The 21,758-nt window shown below is 34.7% G+C and overlaps 1 protein-coding gene across 1 annotated transcript in view; it reads left to right on the top strand.

Annotated features, from left to right (window-relative positions):
- PIK3C2G (phosphatidylinositol-4-phosphate 3-kinase catalytic subunit type 2 gamma) overlaps positions 1-21,758 on the top strand; it is a 360,083-nt gene that overhangs the window by 24,524 nt on the left and 313,801 nt on the right. Inside the window, exons 3-5 of the mRNA XM_047787464.1 lie at positions 3,318-3,400; positions 9,106-9,260; positions 14,360-14,474. Of these exons, the coding sequence (XP_047643420.1) occupies positions 3,318-3,400; positions 9,106-9,260; positions 14,360-14,474 (353 nt within the window). The remainder of the gene's footprint in view (positions 1-3,317; positions 3,401-9,105; positions 9,261-14,359; positions 14,475-21,758) is intronic.

Here is a 21,758-nt window from a genome sequence, read left to right as displayed (position 1 = left end):
GGCTAGTGGAGCCCAATCTGAACAGCAGTATCACTAAGCTGAGGAGGCAGAGCCTGCAGACCCAGCTGCCAAGAAGGCTGTAATTTGTGGGGCAGACAGCAGAAGGAGCTACACAGTGGGTGGGAGTTAGAAGTCAACATGAGATTTACTGGAGATTGTGGGGACAGGAGATTAGGTTTGCCACACACGAGTACAAGTTCTGCAGTGCAGAATTTCTCACCAGATAGAGAGGACACAGAGCTGAGCACTTCGGGCATTCAACTGAGATTACACAAAGCTATCTCTTAAGAGAAAAAAAAAAAAAAGCATGCTCTAAAGTAAATGCTATACCCACCAAATTAGATGAGATCTAACAAAAAAATAAATAAAATCAAGGCTGACAAGACCAAAGGAGATTTTCGCCTGCCAGAGAAAAATCATGCACTTTGTAAAAAAGACAATTTCTAGTGTGTCATCTGCCATATCTAATATTTAGTAATAAATGCATAGATGTGTAAACAACAGAGAATTCTGAACCATAATCAATAACCCAGTGAATAGAGATTCTGAGATAGAAAGGATGTTAGAGTTAGCACACAGAGGTTTTAAGGAGGTTATTAAAAGGAGGTTCAAGTAGATGAAGTAAAGATGAACAAAGTAAGTGGACCAATGAGGAAATTAGAAACTGTGAAAAAACAAAGACTAATGGAAAATTTAGTATTAAAAATATAATAACTGCTGTCACTTGGTGTGTTTAAAAACGTATAGGAGATAACAATGGGAAAAACAGTACTTCAAAGAAAAAGGATAGAAATTACCCAAACTGAAGAAGAGAAAATAAAAGAATTGCATAAAAATGGGCAGAGACTCAGAAACTTATGAGATAAAGTTCCTAATTTATGAATAATTTTGGAATGCTAGCAGATGAGGAAAGATCAAGAGAAAAATTCATGTAAGGAAATAATGAACTGAAATTTTCTCAAATTTGGTAGAAAACATCAAATTACAGACCTAAGAAACATAATAAATCCCAAACAGAATCAATGCAAAGATAACCACATGTAAACAAATTATACTCAAACCTTTGAAAACCAAAGTTGAAGAGAAAATCATAAAAGGCAGCAGAGAGGTAAAAAAATTCATGCAGTGGAATAACATCTGAATCAAAGCATTATCTCATCAGAAACAATGGAAGCCAGATGACAGTGGAATGGCATTTTTAAAGTTCTATAAAAAAAAATATATATATATACTTCTATAGTCATTGAATATATATGTACTTGAAGCATGCATTCATGCTTCAAAATTTTCAGGGAAATTTTAAAGATATTACCATAGAAACAAATGTTGAGAGAAATTAGTCAGCTAACATGCACACAAGAAATACCAAAGTAAGTGCTTTGGATGCTAAAAAAAAAAAAAAATGATAACAGATGGAAACTAGAAAAGAACAAAGAGTGGCACAAATCGTAAATATGAAAAGCCACTTTTATCTCAATTTTTTGAAATACAACTGACTTTAATTTAAAGTAAAAGCAGTTTATTGTAAGCATTATTGTATATGTGAATTAAAAAGATAACAATGGCATAAAGATGCAGGGGGTAAATGTTATTTACTATTATAAATTTTTTATTTTTTATTATTATTTATTTTATTTTATTTTTAGGGCTGTACCACAGCATATGGAGGTTCCCAGGCTAGGGGTCACATTGGAGCTATAGCCACCAGCCTACGCCAGAGCCATAGCAGTTCCAGATCTGAGCCACCTCTGCAACCTACACCACAGCTCATGGCAATGCTGGATCCTTAACCCACTGAGCGAGGCCAGGGATCAATCCCAAAACCTCACCATTCCTAGTTGGATTCGTTAACCACTAAGCCATGATGGGAACTCCACTATTATAAATTCTTACGTTTTAGTTGCAGTGGTACAGTATTAACTCTAAGTAAACTGTGAAATATCTAGGATGTATATTGTTTTTTTTTTTCATTTATAATGATTTTTATTTTTTCCATTATAGGATGTCTCTTGTAATTTCTAGGCTAGTATAGTAATACAAAGAAGAAAAACTAAAAATCCAACAAAGGAATTAAATGAGACAAGAAAAAAATCAAATTGAAAAAGTCAGGGAAAGAGAAATACAATAAACAAATAGAAATACGAACATGGCAATCTTAAATCCAACAAATATACTATATATGTCCATAAATATACTAAATATATTACAAATGAAAAGAGAAATTGACAAATGATTTTAAAAAGAATGACAAATGCTACCTACAAATTTAAGAAACAAAGGGTGAAAGTTAAAAAAAAAAGAAAGAAAAGAAAATTAATATTCAACCAGCAAAAGAAAGCTATGTGTGGTTATTGATATAAGAAAAAGTACAGCTCAAGGCAAGGTATTATTAGAGAAAAGTAAAGGATCATTTCATAATAATAAAGGGTCAATTAGGAAGACATAATAAATTTAAGTGTACATGTACTTTATAATAGCTTCAAAATACATAAAGCAAAATTATTTATTTTAAAGTTAATCATACACCCACCCTCTGACTGAGCCATTTATGGATTTATTCACAAGAAATGAAACACATGTCAAAAGATCCTGCTGTGTAGCACTGGGAACTGGAACTATGTCTAGTCACTTATGATGGAGCATGATAATGTGAGAAAAAAGAATGTATACATGTATTTATAACTGGGTCACCATGCTGTACAGTAGGAAAAAAATGTATTGGGGAAATAACAATGGATTACAATAAAAAGAAAAAATGCAAAAGAAAGACACTTGTATATGAAAATTAATAGTTCTTTTTACAACACCCCAAAAATACAAATGCCACAAATGCCCATCAACAAGAAGATGGATAAACAAGTTGTGGAATATTCATGTAATAGAACACTACTAAATAAGCAATACAAAATGATGAACTACTGATATGTGTGACAACATAAACTTTAAAATATTTATCATTTAAGGGAAAGAAGCCAGACACAAAAGGGAACATACACTTAATCTAGGGTGATAGAAACCTTAGCAGCAGTTACCAAAGAGATTACAGATTGAAAGAAGGAGATACCAGGGAAATTCTAAAGAGATAGAAATGTGCTATATTTTGATTGGATATTGAAATTCATAGTTGTATAGAGTCCTCAACATTCAAACTATATATCTAAGATTTATGCATTTTTCTATATGTACTACCTCATTAAAATGTTTAAAATGAAAATTAAACATAAAAAAGAATGGCTTTTTAAAACAAAAAAGTTGTAGAATTGTATTAATCTTTTTTCTATACAAAACTATATTAATTAAACAGTTTTTATTTTAAGCCGACAGGTTGTACCATTCAGCTGGTTGAAGTACCTCAAGGCAGTAATATGAGTCTGGCTTCCTTTTGCGACAAAGTAAAAAAGTGAGTGCTGCTGTTTCACTAAACTTTGAAATTTCTATATCTGCATAAATTTGTCTATTTTAACATCCCTTAACTGATTTATCCCACATATAAAATATTAAAGCTCCATAATCTTTAAACATAGTTAAAAATATAAATTTATGACAAATAGTTAAAAATATAAATTTATGACAAATTAGTTCATTACTCTACTATGGCATGGTTTTTGCTGTTTATCATCAAATTTTTCCCCTGAAAGTTTGGCTAAAGATGAATGTTTTATAATTTCAGGCTTGATTTTGCTGTTTGTGGATAGCTTAGTTTGCAGTGAATTAATTTCTCATTTCTTGAAACATAAGTAACTGGTTCCTTTGGCTCTGTCTCAAATTGGCGTAGATTTACCCTGCTTACCTGGGATATATTATTCAGAATGATGAGAATGGCTTCTGCTTAATAACTCAATCTTATCTTGAATGGGCTGCCAGAATATCAACCAAATGCATGAATGTCCACTGGAAAACAAATTTGATCACTAGAGGATATTTGAAAAAAAAAAAAATCAAAGATCCCTTTTGCTAATTTAAAAAAATAAATTACAAGAGTAGATGCCTTTTTTTAAAGGCCAGTTTCCCTTTATCAACTAAAACTGATATAATGCCATCTCTTCTATTGCTAAGGTTTCTGAATGTTTGGAAAAATTAATGCATTTACATTTTGCTTATCTTTATTTTTATCCTTTTTTGGCTGTTTTAAATATAATAAATATATATATATGTAAACTTTAGCTTATTTATCAACTATAGCAGCTGCCTACTAAATGATCATTTGGGATTAAAAGTTTGAATCATTTATTTAATCATTATCTTAAAGGCTATTTGAATGCCTAGTAACTAGTATATGCATGAGAGATAATCAAATGTAGAAGCAAGCAAACAGAAAAGCAAAGTCCTGCCTTAAAAAGTCTTGTCAGCATACTGGAAGAATTGAAAAGCACACATACAAAAATGCAAAACAAAGCATTTCCAGTCCATGAACATATTTAATCTTTAATTAATTTCTTGCTCTAGTTCACAAAAGAACATTCTAAATGGCACTTTAGACTCCTTAAATTAGGATTTTTAAAGATATCAATATTGATTCTTTCAGGAATGAGCTACCCACTGTAACAACCTGAAAAGCATTGCCAGGAACTTGACAGTTGTAATCTAAGATGTAGTAATTTCTACCCTCTGAGTATGAGAAATATAGCTCTTTTAATATCACAAGGCACCACATGGTACAGTGCTATTGAAAAACACTTATTATTAGTCCCTTCTATCACTTTTTTTTCAACAGAATATTTTTTGATGAAATCTTGTGGATGCAATAATGTCATGAAAATATTTTTTGTGATGGTTTGTAGCTCATGGTACATTTTTAAAATTCTTAAATGAAAATTTTCTCAATGCTTTCTTCTAAAGGAACAATGAGAGGGAGGTCCCTGGTGGTCTAATGGTTAGGACTTGGTGCTTTCACCTGTTGTGGCCCTGGTTCCATCCCAGGTCTGAGAACTGAGACCCAACATTAAGCCACTGCATGCCACAGCCAAATAAATAAATATAAAGTAACATGAGAGCTAAAAGGACAAACAAATAATATTTTACTTAAACGCTGTAAGAAAAAGAGTGCCTATTGTGGCTCAGTGGGTTAAGAATCCAACATAGTGTCAGTGAGGATGAAGGTTCAATCCCTGGCTCAGAGATGAGTTAAGGATCTGGCATTGCCTCAAGCTGTAATTCACAGATGCAGCTCAGATCCAGCATTGCTGTGGCTGTGCCATAGGTTGGTAGCTGAAGCTCTGATTTGGACCCTTAGCTTGGGAACCTCCATATGCCCCAGATGTGGCCATAAAAAGGAAAAAAAATAAATAAAAATAAAAAAGTTGTAAAAAGATAGAGGTTATATTTACACATTTCTTTTTTTGTTTTCAATAATTTTTACTGACATATATAAAAATAATTAAATTATATACTCATAATTATTTTGTACACAACACACTATTCACTCAACACATTTTTTCTGAATACCTATGTGCTAGGTACTATTCAAAGCTCTTAATTCCAATGAAGACCCACCTAAATGTGAAAACCAAGTTTTTCTTTTTTTTTTAATTTTTATTTTATTTTCCCGCTGTACAGCAAGGGGATCAAGCTATCCTTACATGTATACATTACATTTTTTCCCCCACCCTTTCTTCTGTTGCAACATGAGTATCTAGACATAGTTCTCAATGCTACTCAGCAGGATCTCCTTGTAAATCTATTCTAAGTTGTGTCTGATAACCCCAAGCTCCCGATTCCTCCCACTCCCTCCCTCTCCCATTGGGCAGCCACAAGTCTATTTTCCAAGTCCATGATTTTCTTTTCTGTGGAGATGTTCATTTGTGCTGGATATTAGATTACAGTTATAAGTGATAGCATATGGTATTTGTCTTTGTCTTTCTGGCTCATTTCACTCAGGATGAGATTCTCTAGTTCCATCCACGTTGCTGCAAATGGCATTATGTCGTTCTTTTTTATGGCTGAGTAGTATTCCATTGTGTATATACATCACATCTTCCGAATCGAATCATCTGTTGATGGACATTTGGGTTGTTTCCATGTCCTGGCTATTGTGAATAGGGCTGCAATGAACATGCGGGTGCATGTGTCTCTTTTACGTAGAGCTTTGTCCGGGTAGATGCCCAAGAGTGGGATTGCGGGGTCATATGGAAGTTCTATGTATAGATTTCTAAGGTATCTCCAAACTATTCTCCATAGTGGCTGTACCAGTTTACATTCCCACCAAGAGTGCAGGAGGGTTCCCTTTTCTCCACAACCCCTCCAGCACTTGTTATTTGTGGATTTATGAATGATGGCCATTCTGACTGGTGTGAAGTGGTATCTCATGGTAGTTTTGATTTGCATTTCTCTTATAATCAGCGATGTTGAGCATTTTTTCATGTGTTTGCTGGCCATCTGTATATCTTCCTTGGAGAACAGTCTATTCAGGTCTTTTGCCCATTTTCCCATTGATTGATTGGCTTTTTTGCTGTTGGGTTGTATTAGTTGCTTATATATTCTAGAGGTTAAGCCCTTGTCCGTTGCATCATTTGAAACTATTTTCTCCCATTCTGTAAGTTGTCTTTTTGTTTTCTTTTTGGTTTCCTTTGCTGTGCAAAAGCTTTTCAGTTTGATGAAGTCCCATGGGTTTATTTTTGCTCTTATGTCTATTGCTTTGGGAGACTGACCTGAAAAAATATTCATGATGGTGGTGTCAGTGAGTGTTTTGTCTATGTTTTCTTCTAGGAGTTTGATGGGGTCCTGTCTTATATTTAAGTCTTTCGGCCAATTTGAGTTTATTTTTGTGCATGGTGTAAGGGTGTGTTCTAATTTCATTGCTTTGCATGCAGCTGTTCAGGTTTCCCAGCAATGCTTGCTGAATAGACTTTCTTAAGAGGGTCTCCAAAATTTCTGTATCGTCATGATAGAATGGATTTACATATCCAGTTTCATTTGTGTTTTTTCCAGTATTTAAATAACCATGCCTAAATATGTTATTAGAATTCTTACTAATACTTTTTTTTTTGGCACATCTGCAGCATGCAGATGTTCCCAGGCCAGGGATTGAACCTGTGTCACAGCAGTGACAATGCAAGATCCTTAATCTGCTAAGCCACAAGGGAACTCCCTTATTAACACTCTTAAAGAGACTCTCTAATTTGTCAGATTTGGTTTCTTGTGATATACTAAACCACATCTTTCAAGAAATGTGCCCTGTTTTTATGAAAAATATACTAAAATGTCATAGCATGTGAGAAAAGTTTTTGGCCCACAGTAGATGCCCAGTGAAAGTTTAGGCTAGAATGAGAAATGACTTTTCATTTTAAATTTAATTCCCCCAAATGATAGAAGGTTTAATCATGTATGCAATGAGTAGTATCTGTCATATGGTTGAATGCTAGATCATCAAGCTCCTCAAGGTAGAAATGGAGTTCAAACCCTTTGCTGAAGGGTATAACAAGGAAGTGTAGCCCACAGCATCATCCCAAACAGTGGTTCTCAAACTGCAGTTCTGGAGCAGCAACTGTTCTGAGAAAAAAGTTGTGGGGAGATCCTCCACATGTCTAATGAATTAAAAACTATGGGGACAGGATCCAGAAAACAGATGATTCCAATGCATGCCAAGTCCATTAGATGAATATGCACTTTCACATCTGTCAGGCCCATCAAGGAGGGACTGTTCTGGTAGAATTTAAGGGCAAAGAAGTAGAACTACCTCAGTGGGCTTAGCACCACTTTATGCTGCACAAATAGTAGAATGAATGCCCAGGGTATGATTATATATGATTCATTACATAGAATGCATAATTTTCCATTCAGGAGGAGCACTACAAAACTTAGAGGGCTGCAAAATTAACAAAAAAAGAGAAAAAGAACCAAGATTTGACATTCATCATCGAAAGCATTTAAAATATTTAGTTACAGGAGTTCCTGTCGTGGCTCAGTGGAAATGAATCTGACTAGCATCCATGAGGACAAAGGTTTGATCCCTGGCCTTGCTCAGTAGGTTAAGGATCCAGCGCTGCCATGAACTATGGTGTAGGTCACAGACACGGCTTGGATCTGACATTGCTGTGGCTGTGTGAGGGCCGGCGCCTACAGCTCCAATTCGACCCCTAGCCTGAGAACCTCCATATGCCACAGTGTGGCCCTAAAAAGACAAAAGACAAAAAAAATTTAGTTACAAATAACTTTACATCATATTCTACATGTGGGCATAAAATATGGATCCACAGGAATAAAGTTATAATGATTTATAATGATAATTCTGGTACACTGTATGGATATATTGTTTTACACTCTTCAAAAGTCATTTTTATGTGCCTTTTCTCTTTTAATCTTCAAAATAAATTATTTATTTTTTTAATTTATTTTTATTTATTTATTTATTTACTTTTTTTTTAAATTTTCCCACTGTACAGCAAGGGGATCAAGTTATCCTTACAATTTTGAAGTAGATATAAATATCCTCACTTATGCAAACAAAGAAACTGGTCAAATAATTTGACCATAAAACTACTGAAAAAAAGAGGCAAGACTCAAATTTAAGGCTTCTGGCTCCAAAGATAAACTATTTTACAATTTTATGACTCTGTTGTAATAAGTAATTGTTCAGAAGATACCAATGACTTCTGGGCTCAATTATTTACTTAAAATCCAAATATTTGTGTAAAACCCCAAATTTAAAGAAAAATAGACAGCCAAGAATTAATGGTATTTACCAATCTGACACAAACACAGGAATTTATTCATCAAAGTCTGTAAATGAAAATGAACTTGAGAAAGGCTTGAGAAAGGTAAGAACCAAAACCAAGAGGAGTTCAGGCTTCAAAGGCAAAGCCAATGAAGAAGCAATCATTGTTCAGAGTGAACTTTCATGTTTCATGAATGACAATGCATTCTTAATACTTCATATGAGGTGCCCCTGGAAAAACTTAAAGTTTGGGCTTTTATAGTTGTTTAGGGTTAGTTGTAATCTTTACCAGTCTAGCCTAAGCTAACAGTGTAACCAGTATCACAAATTTGTGTAACCAGGATCACAAATCAGTGGCTGGTTATTTTCATATTTTAAATCTTCCATAGCAAATCCCTGCATGAAGTTTCTTATAATCTTGTCCTACGTATTTCTGCATACTTATTTTTCAGAATAAGAGAAACCTATCATGCAGCTGACATTAACTCCAATTCGGGGAAGATCTGGAGCACGACTACAGCATTTCCATATAGGCTCTTTCCTAATACTAAATTTAATATAAGTATTTTTACTGATAACTCAACACAACTTCATTTTATGCCATATGGTAAGCAACCTTACAAGTAAGTATAAGAATCTACATAAAGTTGGTATAGGCAACCTAGCCTTGAGCCCATAGACTGAAATCATTAAAAGAAGCATTATTAGCTAGTATTTTGCCCTAAAGTGAAGTAAGAGGAAAACAGCTAGAAATCCTTTAACATTTGTTTAGCTATTGTGTTTTAAGAACTCTCTTCATAGCTCACCCCAGGACACCTTGTTTTCTTGCTGTGAAATATCAAGTATATAGCAAATTTTTAGCATAGTAAAAATAAAAGCTAAATTTTAAAAAGATTCTAGATAAAGACTATGTAGGGGAAAATGGCTGTTCATATTCTTTATAAAGAACTATTTTATTCAAATGTAAATAAATTGGCAGATAGACTAGTGATATGCAGTCCATCTCCATAATAAGAACTATAACAGCCCTGTCCCGACCACCTTAGTTAGCAGATATATTGAATCAGATTCTCAGGGGATGGGTCCCAGGTATCTATAATTTATCAAACTCACCAGATGATTCTTATTTCTGCGATGTTTTAGACTCTATTTAAAGTTGTTTAATATTTGACTGTTATAGTCAACTATTTCACAAAATAATATAGTTTTTCTAACAAAATTAGTTGCTATTAAATAAGTTTCTACATGTTACCAAGCCCAAGCTCAAATGGCTTCCACAGGACAGACCAATAAATCGAGAGAAGAGGTGTTGGGGCAAGAAATAGTGACTTTCCTCAGAGAGCCAGCAAACCAAAATGGTGGACTCATGTCCCAAAGATACATCTTGCCTGGGTTTGGATGCTAGTTTCTTTCATAGAGCAAAGATGAGGGTGGGTGAGGAGGTAAAGTAAAAGAGGCATAAGCTGTTGGAAATATTTCCTGCTTCCTCCCACACTCTGGAACGTATGTGTTAACTTCTTGACTATAGCCATTCATTGGTGGGCCGGGTCAAGATGTTTCCTGTGAGCTAAATAAAAGTATTTTAGCTTACGCTCAGGCATGGGAGGCAGGGTTCCTGAATAAGGGCCATTATGTATACTTTAAACTACAGGCAACATGCTTTTAGTAGTTAACTTTCAGCAAAAACAACAGAATACAAAGATTAAAGGTTAAAGTAGAAGGTTAAAGCAGATCCAATATAGAGTCAGATTTGTTATCCCCTGTTACATAAATATCAACTGTTGTTTCTTAACATATAATGACCCAGTAAATCTTTTCATCATCATCACTATTATTATTATTACTATCTTTGGCTCTTTTTCTTTCTTACTCTAGCCAAGGCTTCAAGTTAATACAGATGATTGCAAATATAATAATGTTATACAGGAGTATTAGTTAGGACCATCTGGTTTGAAACTAACAGCAACCAACTCCTGTTGACTGAAGCAGGAAAAAAAAAAAAAAACACATTTCTTACAGAATTTAAGAGTAGGAATTCAGCAAAGATTTGGGAATAAAAGCATTGATGAATATGCAGTCTAAAATACATATATGTTTCTCACCTCCTCTCTTCCTTTCTGTATAATTTCTTCTTATATTTTTCCTGTTTTCTGCTGACTCATTTCCCCAGCTTTTCCAGCACACATGGAAAGCCAAGCTCTCAGGCTTAAATGATATTTGGCCAACTACCTAAAGAAAGTTCCATCTCCCTTTGGATCTACTTCCAGATTTCTAAAACCAGGATTCTGACTACACAGCCAAGATCAATGATGCTGCACTTTGATCCAATCAGAATGGCCTAGCCTCTGGGTTATGCTGACTTCAGTTGCTAGACAAGAGGAAATGATTATGAACTAGGGAGACCACTTCTATTCTTCCATATTACAATATTTAATTTCCAAGATATCTCTCTCACTCTCTCTCTAGATATTCCTTCATTAGATCTGGCAAGCTAGAGGCCATTTTTGACTTTTATGAGAAGTTTTAGTAAAGTGATTTGGTCATTGTATTAGGTGTTAGAGATGTACAGTGGTAAAGAAGATATCTGCAGCCTCAGAGACATTAAAAGTGTTTATAAGGAGGAGGAGGAGTGAGCTACAGGGGAAGGAGGAAGAAGTAGAGGAGAAGGATACATTTATGAAAATATACAGAATAGCATATCCTATTAAATTTGAAGGGGGATTAGGACTGTGAGGTAACTGACAATAGACAGATTAACAGGACAAAAGATAAGGTTTATTTACAGTGCAGGCAGGGGTTATGTAGTAATGAGTCACCTGCTAAATACCCAGAGGTAAAGGTTTATATACCACCCTAATGTAAACATGACTGTGTGTATGTGGTGGGGGAGGTGTTTAGAGCTTCGGTAAGGAAATACATATGTACCTTTTTATGCTAATGGATGGGCAGTCTGTGTCTTTCCTGGAATTTTCAGGAAACTTTCAGAAGGAAGTTAATAGCACCTGTATTAGGGGAGCTCTGCTTTAGTCATATAAGAAAAGTGCAGCTAAGATTTCAGATGTTTTCACTCTAAAATAATCTTTATGCCAAAACTGTGATCCTTTCACCACATTATATTAGTGTTTTACTAGCAATACAGATGTACTCTAAATAACGAGAGTCTGAAGAGTATTTCAAGAACGACCAATAAAAGATAGAAGCTGTTGCTGGAAACTTAAGGAATAATGAAATCTAGATAAGTACAAAAGAGGAGAAGGGTGAAAGGTTTTCATCCAAAGAGAATTCTGCTTCCCCCATAGTGAGAAAATAGAATCCTTTGAGAGGAGCAGGCATTTTGAATAAGGAATACTGTTCTACATTCTTCAGCTATCACTACAATGAAGATGATTCCCCAGTCCTTTAGTCCAACTTGAGTTATTCTAGTGTCAGCATCTTTACTTTCAACTATTTTCTAGATTTAGATGACTCCTGAGTTAGGAGTTAGTTAGATTTAGTGACTCCTGAGTTACGAGTCCACTTGTGATCTACAAAGTGGTGGAAGAAGAAGTCAGTTTGAAAAAAGACTGAAGAGTAATAGTATTTGCAGAAGCTATCTACTCTTTAAAGAAGTTTGACAGAAGGAAGAAAGGAAGGAAGGAAGGAAAGAAGAAAGGAAGGAAAGGGGGAAGAATCCTAAAGGAATAGAATGGATGAGGGATGATTTTATTAGAAGATTAAATAGAAACAGAACATCTTAAAGAAAAGACAACAGCTTCTTTAACATTAGGGATATTAAATATGTATATAAAAGGACTTTTTAAAAATATGTATAGAAGAGGAACTTTAACTGATGCAACTGGAAACCAGTGTTGGAAGGATCACATGTGAACAAGTAAGATTTAGCAAAAAGCACTGATACTTATCTCAAAAGAGGCACAAGGGATGGAAGAAGATGCATTAAAATGAGATATAAGGTGCAGAGTAGGAAAATTAAAGGATCTCAAACGGGCCATAGCTTTTTCAGGGTAGTAGGCAATAGCCAACACATTGAGAAGGACTGCATGAAGTTGCTAACTACAAGAAATTGAGAAAATAATTATATTAACTGCTAAACTGAAGACACAAGTATAAAGTCTGCTTGAAAGAAGCCATTATACTTGTAGGCTTACAATATGGATGAGAAGTTTAACTCACAGACACTTAATAGTTGGCTTCATGGAGAAAAATGACAATTTTAGATACAGACATGCAGAATTTGAAGCTACAATGAAACATCCAAAGAGTAACATGAAGCAGGTAGTAGGAGATAGTACACCAAAACACAGGAGAAGAGTATCGGCTAGAAACTGGATTATGGATCCTTTCATGTAAACTGCAGAGATGACTGTAGTGAAATAATGAATGCATGCATGTCCCCAAATAGCAGAGGGATAAAGTCTTGGAAATGAAAAAGTTAAATTAACTAAAGTAAACTGGTGTCTCTGGAGATACTGTCTTGCCATCTTACATTGGCAATGCTCTCCCCTTCTTGTCAAAGCCTTTAGAGTCTTAATTTTGCCTGTGGCCATATTTCCTTCTAGCTTCAAATCATACAATTTCAGTCAACATTCCCAAGCAATAGCATGTATAAGATACTCTTTCCTATGTCAAGGCATTTCCACAATCTTTAATTTTCTGATGATCTTTACCATTTTTTTCTTCAACCATTTTATTGATAACAACTTGATCTACCATAAATCCTACACTTGGAAATCCGGCCTTATACTCTTCTGTTTTTTCTTCTAGGGCAAGTCCAACAATATCAATTGCACTACTTTTTGTTAGCCAATTTGTGTCAAATCCTTCCCAAACAAAAAGGTGTGGCAGTAAAAGAAGCCACAGCAAAATAAACACATTAACTGCTGATAAAACACAACTCAAACAAATGCAATTGAGTATACATATGTGTGTATATATATATATATATATATATATAATTTTTAGGCACTATCACATATGATAAGTGAATCCCATACTATTTATCATTTACAATTAGAAAAATATTTCATAGACAAATGTAATTATAATAACTCAGCATGGTTCTGAGCACTAGTAAATGGCCTATGCATATAAGAGTTTGGGGGAGGTGGTATTATGGAATGTGAATATGAGAAAACAAAGGACTTGACCCTATAATATGCTGACACTATGAGTCCCAGAAAAGGTGGAGAGAGACAGAGTACATGTTCTTCAAGGATATTATAAGGCTGTCCCAGGCAGAACATGGTGTGATTCCTACACAGGAAAAGAATGATCAACTGTGAAGACTTAGAATTATTAAGAGCACATAATTTTGAATATGACAGATTTAGGTTAGATGCCTGGATTGCCATTTAGCACTCACTGTGTAATCCCTGGCATCTCTCAAATCCCTAAGGGTAACCACAGCAGAATATTTTTTACGCAGACTTACAATTTCGAAAGGTTTTAGAATGAGGCACAAAATATACCTAGCTCTGTTAGGTTACATGAAGACAGATTGATCAACAAAAATACAAACAATATTTTTTTAAAAAAATCTCCAATCCAACCAGTCTAATACGAGATGCATCTCATTTTAATTCCTCTTGATGAAGCTAGACAGTTACAATAATTCATAATGTGTGTATCATTTCTTGTGCTCAAAATCTTTTCCCCAGCGAATATATGATAAGCTTTTAGTAACTTATTGCTCAACTCTGTTTTCAGCTAATTATCTTGTGAAAGACCTAATCGCAGAAATTCTACATCTTTGCACCAATGACCAGTTATCATCTAAAGATCACCTTCTAAGTATATGTGGCTATGAAGAATTTTTACAAAAGTAAGTATCTGATTGAGGTAAATTTTGATCATTGTTACAATCTATGTTAAGCAGCACTTTTCTTCTTTCTTTTCTTTTTCTTTTTCTTTTTCTTTCTTTTTTTTTTTTTTTGGTCTTTTGTCTTTTTAGGGCTGTACCTGCGGCATATGGAGGTTCCCAGGTTAGGGTCTGATCAGAGCTTGCCTCCAGCATACACCAGAGCCATAGCAACTCGGGATCCAAGCCACATCTGCGACCTACACCAGCTCACGGCAATGCCGGATCCTTAACCCTCTGAGCAAGGACAGGGATCGAACCCACAACCTCATGGTTTCTAGTCGGATTCATTTCTGTTGTGCCACGACGCAAACTCCTTCTTTCTTTTCTTTTAAATAAACTTTGTAGAAATAATATACTCTTATAATCAATTTTGTTCCCTTTTAGGTGAATCTGAAATTCTATGAGTCATACTGACTGTCTTATTCTTGGTTTTATTTGGTATTTTGTGTACTGATAGCAAAATGCATATAAGTGACTTGTAACTAGGGTGACCAACCATCTCAGTTTGCCCAGGACTGAGGCAGCTCCCAGGACATGGGGCTTTCAGTTTGGAAACCAAGAAAATCCTGAGCAAGTCAAGTCACCTTACCTGTAATAAAGCATATTAGGACTGATAACAAATTGAAAAAAAATTCTTTGAAAAAAATAATTTTTGACTTAGAATAATAGCATGCTGATTAAATACTGATTTTTCAAAATCACAGAGGGTTTGAATATGACATTTATAACATTTTCATAAAAGTAAGTTTTAACACATCTTTATATTTCCTTATTCAGGCAGCTCATTAAAAAACAATTAGAAAACCTGTTCTCTTGTAGATATCAACAGCAAACACTTATTTGATAGAAAACTTACCTTCTCAAGGAATACCACAATAATTATTGTCCTGAAATTCCCTAAAGACCGAGCTTAAAAATATAATACAATTTTAAGAAAAGAAACATTTCTCTCCTGCTATTGCATATTTCACCCCTGGTATTTACATTTCCCCTTTGTGCTCCTATAAATATCTAAAGACTGACAACAGTCTATGGAAATAAAAATGTATTTCTTTTGAGAGACCCATTGTTACTGTCATTGTTACTCTACCACGAATGTGTTTGAAAACATCTTGTGGGTAATTGTCTTTTACTATACAATGTTAACTGTGACTTTTAAGACAGATTTTTTTTTTCCTTTTTCTGTTCACAGTATTACAAAATAATAATAAATATTTAAATGAAATTACAGATGTTTCATTGCACTAAGGTCACAGATATTTCCTCTTCTCCTTGTCTATTTGAGAGAACACCTCAGAGAACACCTAGGCTCTTACTACTCTCAAAAGATTTTGACAGTATATCCAAAGACCAAGAAGAAATACTTGGGTGGATGTAATCTTACACTGACTACTCATTAAAAATCATCTTTTGAACATGCAAGTCTCCAAATATACATCTGGAATTTGGTTGATGCCAAAATATTAAATGCAAAGAACAAAAACCATTATCAAATATTTGCATTGAGTATGATTAGTAGGAGATGTCATCCAGAAAGCAAAAATGCTAAAGAGAAAGAAATTTAGAAAAGTGAAATGTGGAGAAAATTTATAATTTAAGACCGTTACTTAGTTACTGTTTCAAATGGGTAAATCGTCCATAATTTGTACTAAAAATGCTGTGCATATATTTGACTCTTTTTCTTTCTTTTTTTTTTTCTTTTTTGGTCTTTTCTAGGGCCACACCCATGGCACATGGAGGGTCCTAGGCTAGGGGTCTAATCGGAGCTGTAGTCACAGGCCTATGCCATAGACACAGCAACGCGGGATCTGAGCCACATCTGTGACCTACACCACAGCTCACAGCAACGCCAGATCCTTAACCCACTGAATGAGGCCAGGGATTGGATCCACAACCTCATGGTTCCCAGTCAGATTCGATAACCACTGAGCCATGATGGGAACTCCCTTTTTTTCTTGCTAACATAAACAATAGATGTCTAAAATGTTTTTATATTGGAGTCCTGTCATGGCTCAGTGGAAACAAATCTAATTAGCATCCACGAGGACACAGGTTTGATCTCTGGCCTCAATCAGTGGGCTAAAGATCTTGTGTTGCCATGAGCTGTGGTGTACCTTGCAGGCGCAGCTCAGATCAGACGTTGTTGTGGCTGTGGTGTAGGCCTGCAGCTACAGCTTCAGTCTGACCCCTAGCCTGGAAACCTCCATATGCCTTGGATGGGGCCCTAAAAATATATAAATAAATACATAAATAAAATGTTTTTATATTAATTTATTTCTATTAAAAATTCATTTACCTGGTTTTATTTAAGGTAGGAAATAAGTATTACTGTAGAAAATTACAGTCAGTTATTATCTAGTGGAAATTGAAGGATACGTACATATCTGGAATTTGCTTACTATTTATCTATCTTTATTGATATGATTTATTTTAATAAGTAGAATATTCATGACTATTCTTTCTAATATCTTAAGGAATATATATTTCATTTAGATTTTTTAGTTTAATCCTATGTAATTTGTCTTAAAAATATGCCCTTAAAGACTTAGGCATTTGTTCAAAATATTTTTGGTAGAAGGAACACAGGTAACATGTAATAAGTTAATAATGCAATAAGTAATAATTTAAACTCTAATAGTTATAGTACCACACTTCATCTGCAGTACCCAACTAACTTTGATTGCAATGATAATAACAGTTGTCATTTATTAAGTGCTAATTATTTGCTTGCCTCCTATTGGATAAACATCTAAGTCTCAAAATATATCAATGAGATAAATACTGTAATGACCCTTTTTACGGATGGGCAATCTGAGGCTTTGTTCAAAGGGATACAACTAGGAAGCTGGTAGAGCGAAGACTGAATTCAAAACCAGGTTTTGGCTGCCTATGTAAATAACATTGGCTTTTAACTATAAAACAGTACTGCAAAAGCTCTTGAGTAGGACACAGAAAATAGCAAATGGGTCTTCATGCCAGAGCATAGGGTGGAAAATACATGCAGTTTTGCAAGGGTCTGCAGGCACAAGTGTGCAGGGATTATAACAGACCAATTCCACATCTACTGTGCACACACATATGCAGGGGATTTGGTTTATTACTAAGAATACAAAGATAATTTACATAAAATCTTTGCCTTCTTCCTTAAGTAAGAAAATTCATAAACCCATAATCTATTATTACAGTTACCTATTGTGAGGGTAGTATTGGTATTATTATATACCAATTACCTATGGATCAGAGAGATGAATTAACAGCAAGAATAAGGAAATGGTGAAAATGAAAGCCAATGACCTTGGAGTTCCTATTGTGGCTCAGCAATAACGAACCCAACCAGTATCCATGAGGATGAGGGTTTGATCCCTAGCTCTGCTCAATGGATTAAGGATCCAGCATTGCCATGAGCTACAGTGTAGATCTCAGATGTGGCTCAAATTTGCTGTTGCTGTGGCTGTGGTGTAGGCTGGCACCCATAGCTCCAATTCTACCCCTAGCCCAGGAACTTCCAGGAGCTAAGGTGACAGCAGTGAGGCTAAACAGGAAGTACTAAATCTTTGAGGTAGGAAGTATTAAATCTCTGCGGCTTTAAAAAGAACAAAGAAAAAAAGTCAATGACCAATTTGTATTTAAAGGGAAAATACTGAGGAAAGAAATCAGTACTATATGACAAAATGTTAACAGCTTTAGAATATATAAAATATGCTTAAGCTTTGAAAACTAATTATCAAGAAGAAAACAGGCAAAGCATGCAAATAGAAATTCAATGGACAAGAAATTATTTAAAGAGTTAAACTAATGACAAACATGCAATTAAAACAATGAGATGCCAGGAGTTCCCACTGTGGCTCAGCAGTAACAAACCTGACTAGTAAACATGAGGATGCAAGTTCGATCCCTGCCCCCATTCAGTGGGTTAAGGATCTGGCATTGCTGAGAGCTGTGGTGTAGGTCACAGAGGTAGCTCAAATCCAGTGTTGCTGTGGCTGTGGTATAGGCCAGCAGCTGCAGCTCTGATTTGACCCTTAGCCTGGGAACTTCCATATGCCACAGTTACACCCCTAAAATAATTTTTTAAAATTAAAAAAAAACAATGAGATGCCATTGTTGCCCATCAAAATTGTTAAAATATTTATTATGATGAAATTCAGTGGGCAAATGGATGAAATCCAAACAGCTGTTAGGAATTTAAATTGATACAGCACTCTCTAAAGGGAATTTTGTCAAAAATGTGTTAAAAGTCTATAGAAATGTAGAAACAGATCATCTGTTTCAACCAATTCTGCTTCTACCCAATATTTCTAAAGAATCAATCATAATTACACAAAAATATTTGGATGCAGAGTACATTCACCATAACATGAATTCTAAGAATAACAAAAAAACTAAATCTCTAATAATACTCAAAAAGTGGTAAAACTAATTATGAACATAATTTTATTATAACATGTCATAGAATTTATAAATTAATAAAAGTAAGTCAATATAAAATGTATCACCATTCTTAAGAGTGAAAAGATATACTTTCAAACAACATTTTAATATATTAATATTTGTTAAAATAAGTATATATCTATTTGGAAAAGAACTAGAAATCCCGTACAAGAAAATGTAATCCTATGCACTACATAAAATCCTATACACTAAAATGTTGGAGTAGTTACACTTTGAAAAAGAATTATAATACCGATGATATTTATTCATTTCTTTTTTATACTCAGAATTTCTACAGTGAACATGCTTTTTTTGCTATCAGGAAACTAAGGAAATAAATTACTTTGGGGGTGGAAGAATCATTTAAATGACTATATGAATAATAATAAATGCTTAAAAAGAGAAACTGGAGTTAGGAGACCATTACTGAACATACAAAAGATGGCAGAGCTTGAGCTAAGATGACAAAGTGAGGCTAAATGGGAAGTATTAAATCTCTGAGGTAGGAAGTATTAAACCTCTAAGGTATAAAAATGGTGGAATTAATGGATATATGTGGTATCCACTAAACTAAAAATGCATAACTTGAGAGCTGTGAGTTTCAGTTTTTATTTGGGTACTTAATTGAGGACTACAGCCGAGGATGTGGGACAGCTAGTTCTGAGGAACTGCTCTAAAGAGTTACTGGGGAGAGGCTAGCTGATGTGATTTTGGAAAAGGGGAACATGCAATCAAACACATGTCTTGGTAGAAGGTAACTGCTGGTCAGGAGGCACAGATATCTTAGTTTCTAGCACTCTTCTAAGATGCAAGAAATTGGGTTCATAAAATTTTATCCTGAAAATCTCTCTCTGAAAGCCACATCTGTCAGTTTTTCCAGAGCACAGAGTGCCTCATTCCTGATCTCTGCCCTAAATTCCTTTGAGGATATGAAAGTCAGAAAAACTGCAGTGGCTAGTGGCCCAGTCCTTACAGAGACAGATGGAGAGTGACATTCTTTGGTTGGCAGTGAGATTGCACAGAAGGGAGTACAGATGACAACCAGTTTCGATGCAAGTTCAATAACAATGATAGAGCTATCAGAGAAACATAAGTTTTAGAGTATAAAGTAGTCAAATCTTGAGACATGCTAAGTGGGTGAGTGCCACAAGGCATCTGATATTGAGAAAGTAGATCAGATTTAGGAAATCTGGTGTGGATTAGGGAATCACTGATTCTCAGAGGTAATGGAAGTCTTTGAAATAGACAAGATCACATAGGGAAAGTGACAAAAGAAAGGATCCTGAGAATATTAACATTTAAAAGACGAAGGGAGGAAGAGAAGCAGAACAAGGAAATGGGAAAAAAAATTTAAATTATAGGATACCTTGGAAAATGTGCCTTTCGCAAGAAGAAAAGACTAAGTTTCAAATACTAAGTAAATATAGTGTCAAATGCTGAAAACAAACATTAGGTGAGGATTGAAAAATAACCATTTAATTTGGCAATTAGGAAGTAAGTTGGTAATCCAAGTAAGAACAAGTTTAGTAAAAAGGAGGAGAAAAAAAACAAGATAGCAATGAGCTAAGGAGAATGGAAGGTGAAACACAGAAACACATAAGCACTACTCTCTAGAAGTCATGTGCAGGGGTAAAAGCCTGGAGAAAAATGGGGTTTAAAACCTGAGGAGAATGTGTCTGGAGATTTTGGGAATGTGGATAAGAGGGATTTGAAAACATTTGTAAACTGAAAGGAAAGAACCAATGGAGAGGGAAGTATTGAAGTCAGGCAACACAACAAGGGTGAGGAGTTGAGAGCAGATGGAATCAAGAAGACAGATGAAGAGATTGGCAGTACTCTTAAGGAGGAACTTCCCTTCCCAGAAAGCCCAACAGGAGTTCAAATGAATACCAATTTAAAAAATATATATATAGTTATATATGTATAATATATAATTATATATAAATTATATATATAATTTTGTATACATATATATTAATACCAAGAAAGACAACTATGCACTTGGAAAACTGGATCTCTGATAAAAGCAGGAATGCTTAAGGAAGGGGCATGGACATGAGAGTAATAATAAAAACAACAACAAGAAAACTTACTTCACTTATTAAAAGCCTCTTAAGAGCTAGAATTTTCACATGTGATACCATTCATTCTCATATAAGAAAAGCATGATTATTCCCATTTTACACATGGGAAAATTGAGGCTAAAAGAAACAGAATGACTTCCTTAAAGGTCGTATATTTGGAAACAGCAAAGTTGAGATGGCAGAAGTTAATCTGACTCTGAAGCCTAGAGTCTTTCCATTCTATTGCAAAGCCTCCTTTCACTTTAAAGTGCCACTTGTAAACAAAAATTACAGAATAATACTTCATTCAGAATAATGATCTCACTTCTATGTGGAATCTAAAATACGGCACAAATGAACCTATCTACAAAACAGAAAAAGACTCGTGGACAGAGAGAACAGACTTTCGTTTGCCAAGGGGATAGGGGGAGGAAGTGGGATGAATGGGTAGTTTGGGGTTAGTAGATACAAACTATTGCATTTGGAGTGGATAAGCAATGAGGTCCTACTGTATAGCACAGGAAACTGTATCCATTTTCTTGGGATAGACCATGATGGAAGATAACAAGAGAAAATAATTGTTTATATGTGTATGACTGAGTCACTATGCTGTGCAATGGAAACTGACTCAATACTGTTAAATTAACTATACCCTAATAAAAAATAAATTAAAAAAGAATAATGACCATATACTGTATACCAAATATGAGCTTATAATTAAACATACAGCTTTCAGGTCAAACTCAAGGAA

Source organism: Phacochoerus africanus, chromosome 7 (genome assembly GCF_016906955.1).
Source record: "Phacochoerus africanus isolate WHEZ1 chromosome 7, ROS_Pafr_v1, whole genome shotgun sequence".
NCBI lineage: Eukaryota > Metazoa > Chordata > Mammalia > Artiodactyla > Suidae > Phacochoerus > Phacochoerus africanus.
This window is presented reverse-complemented; position numbering and strand designations above follow the sequence as displayed.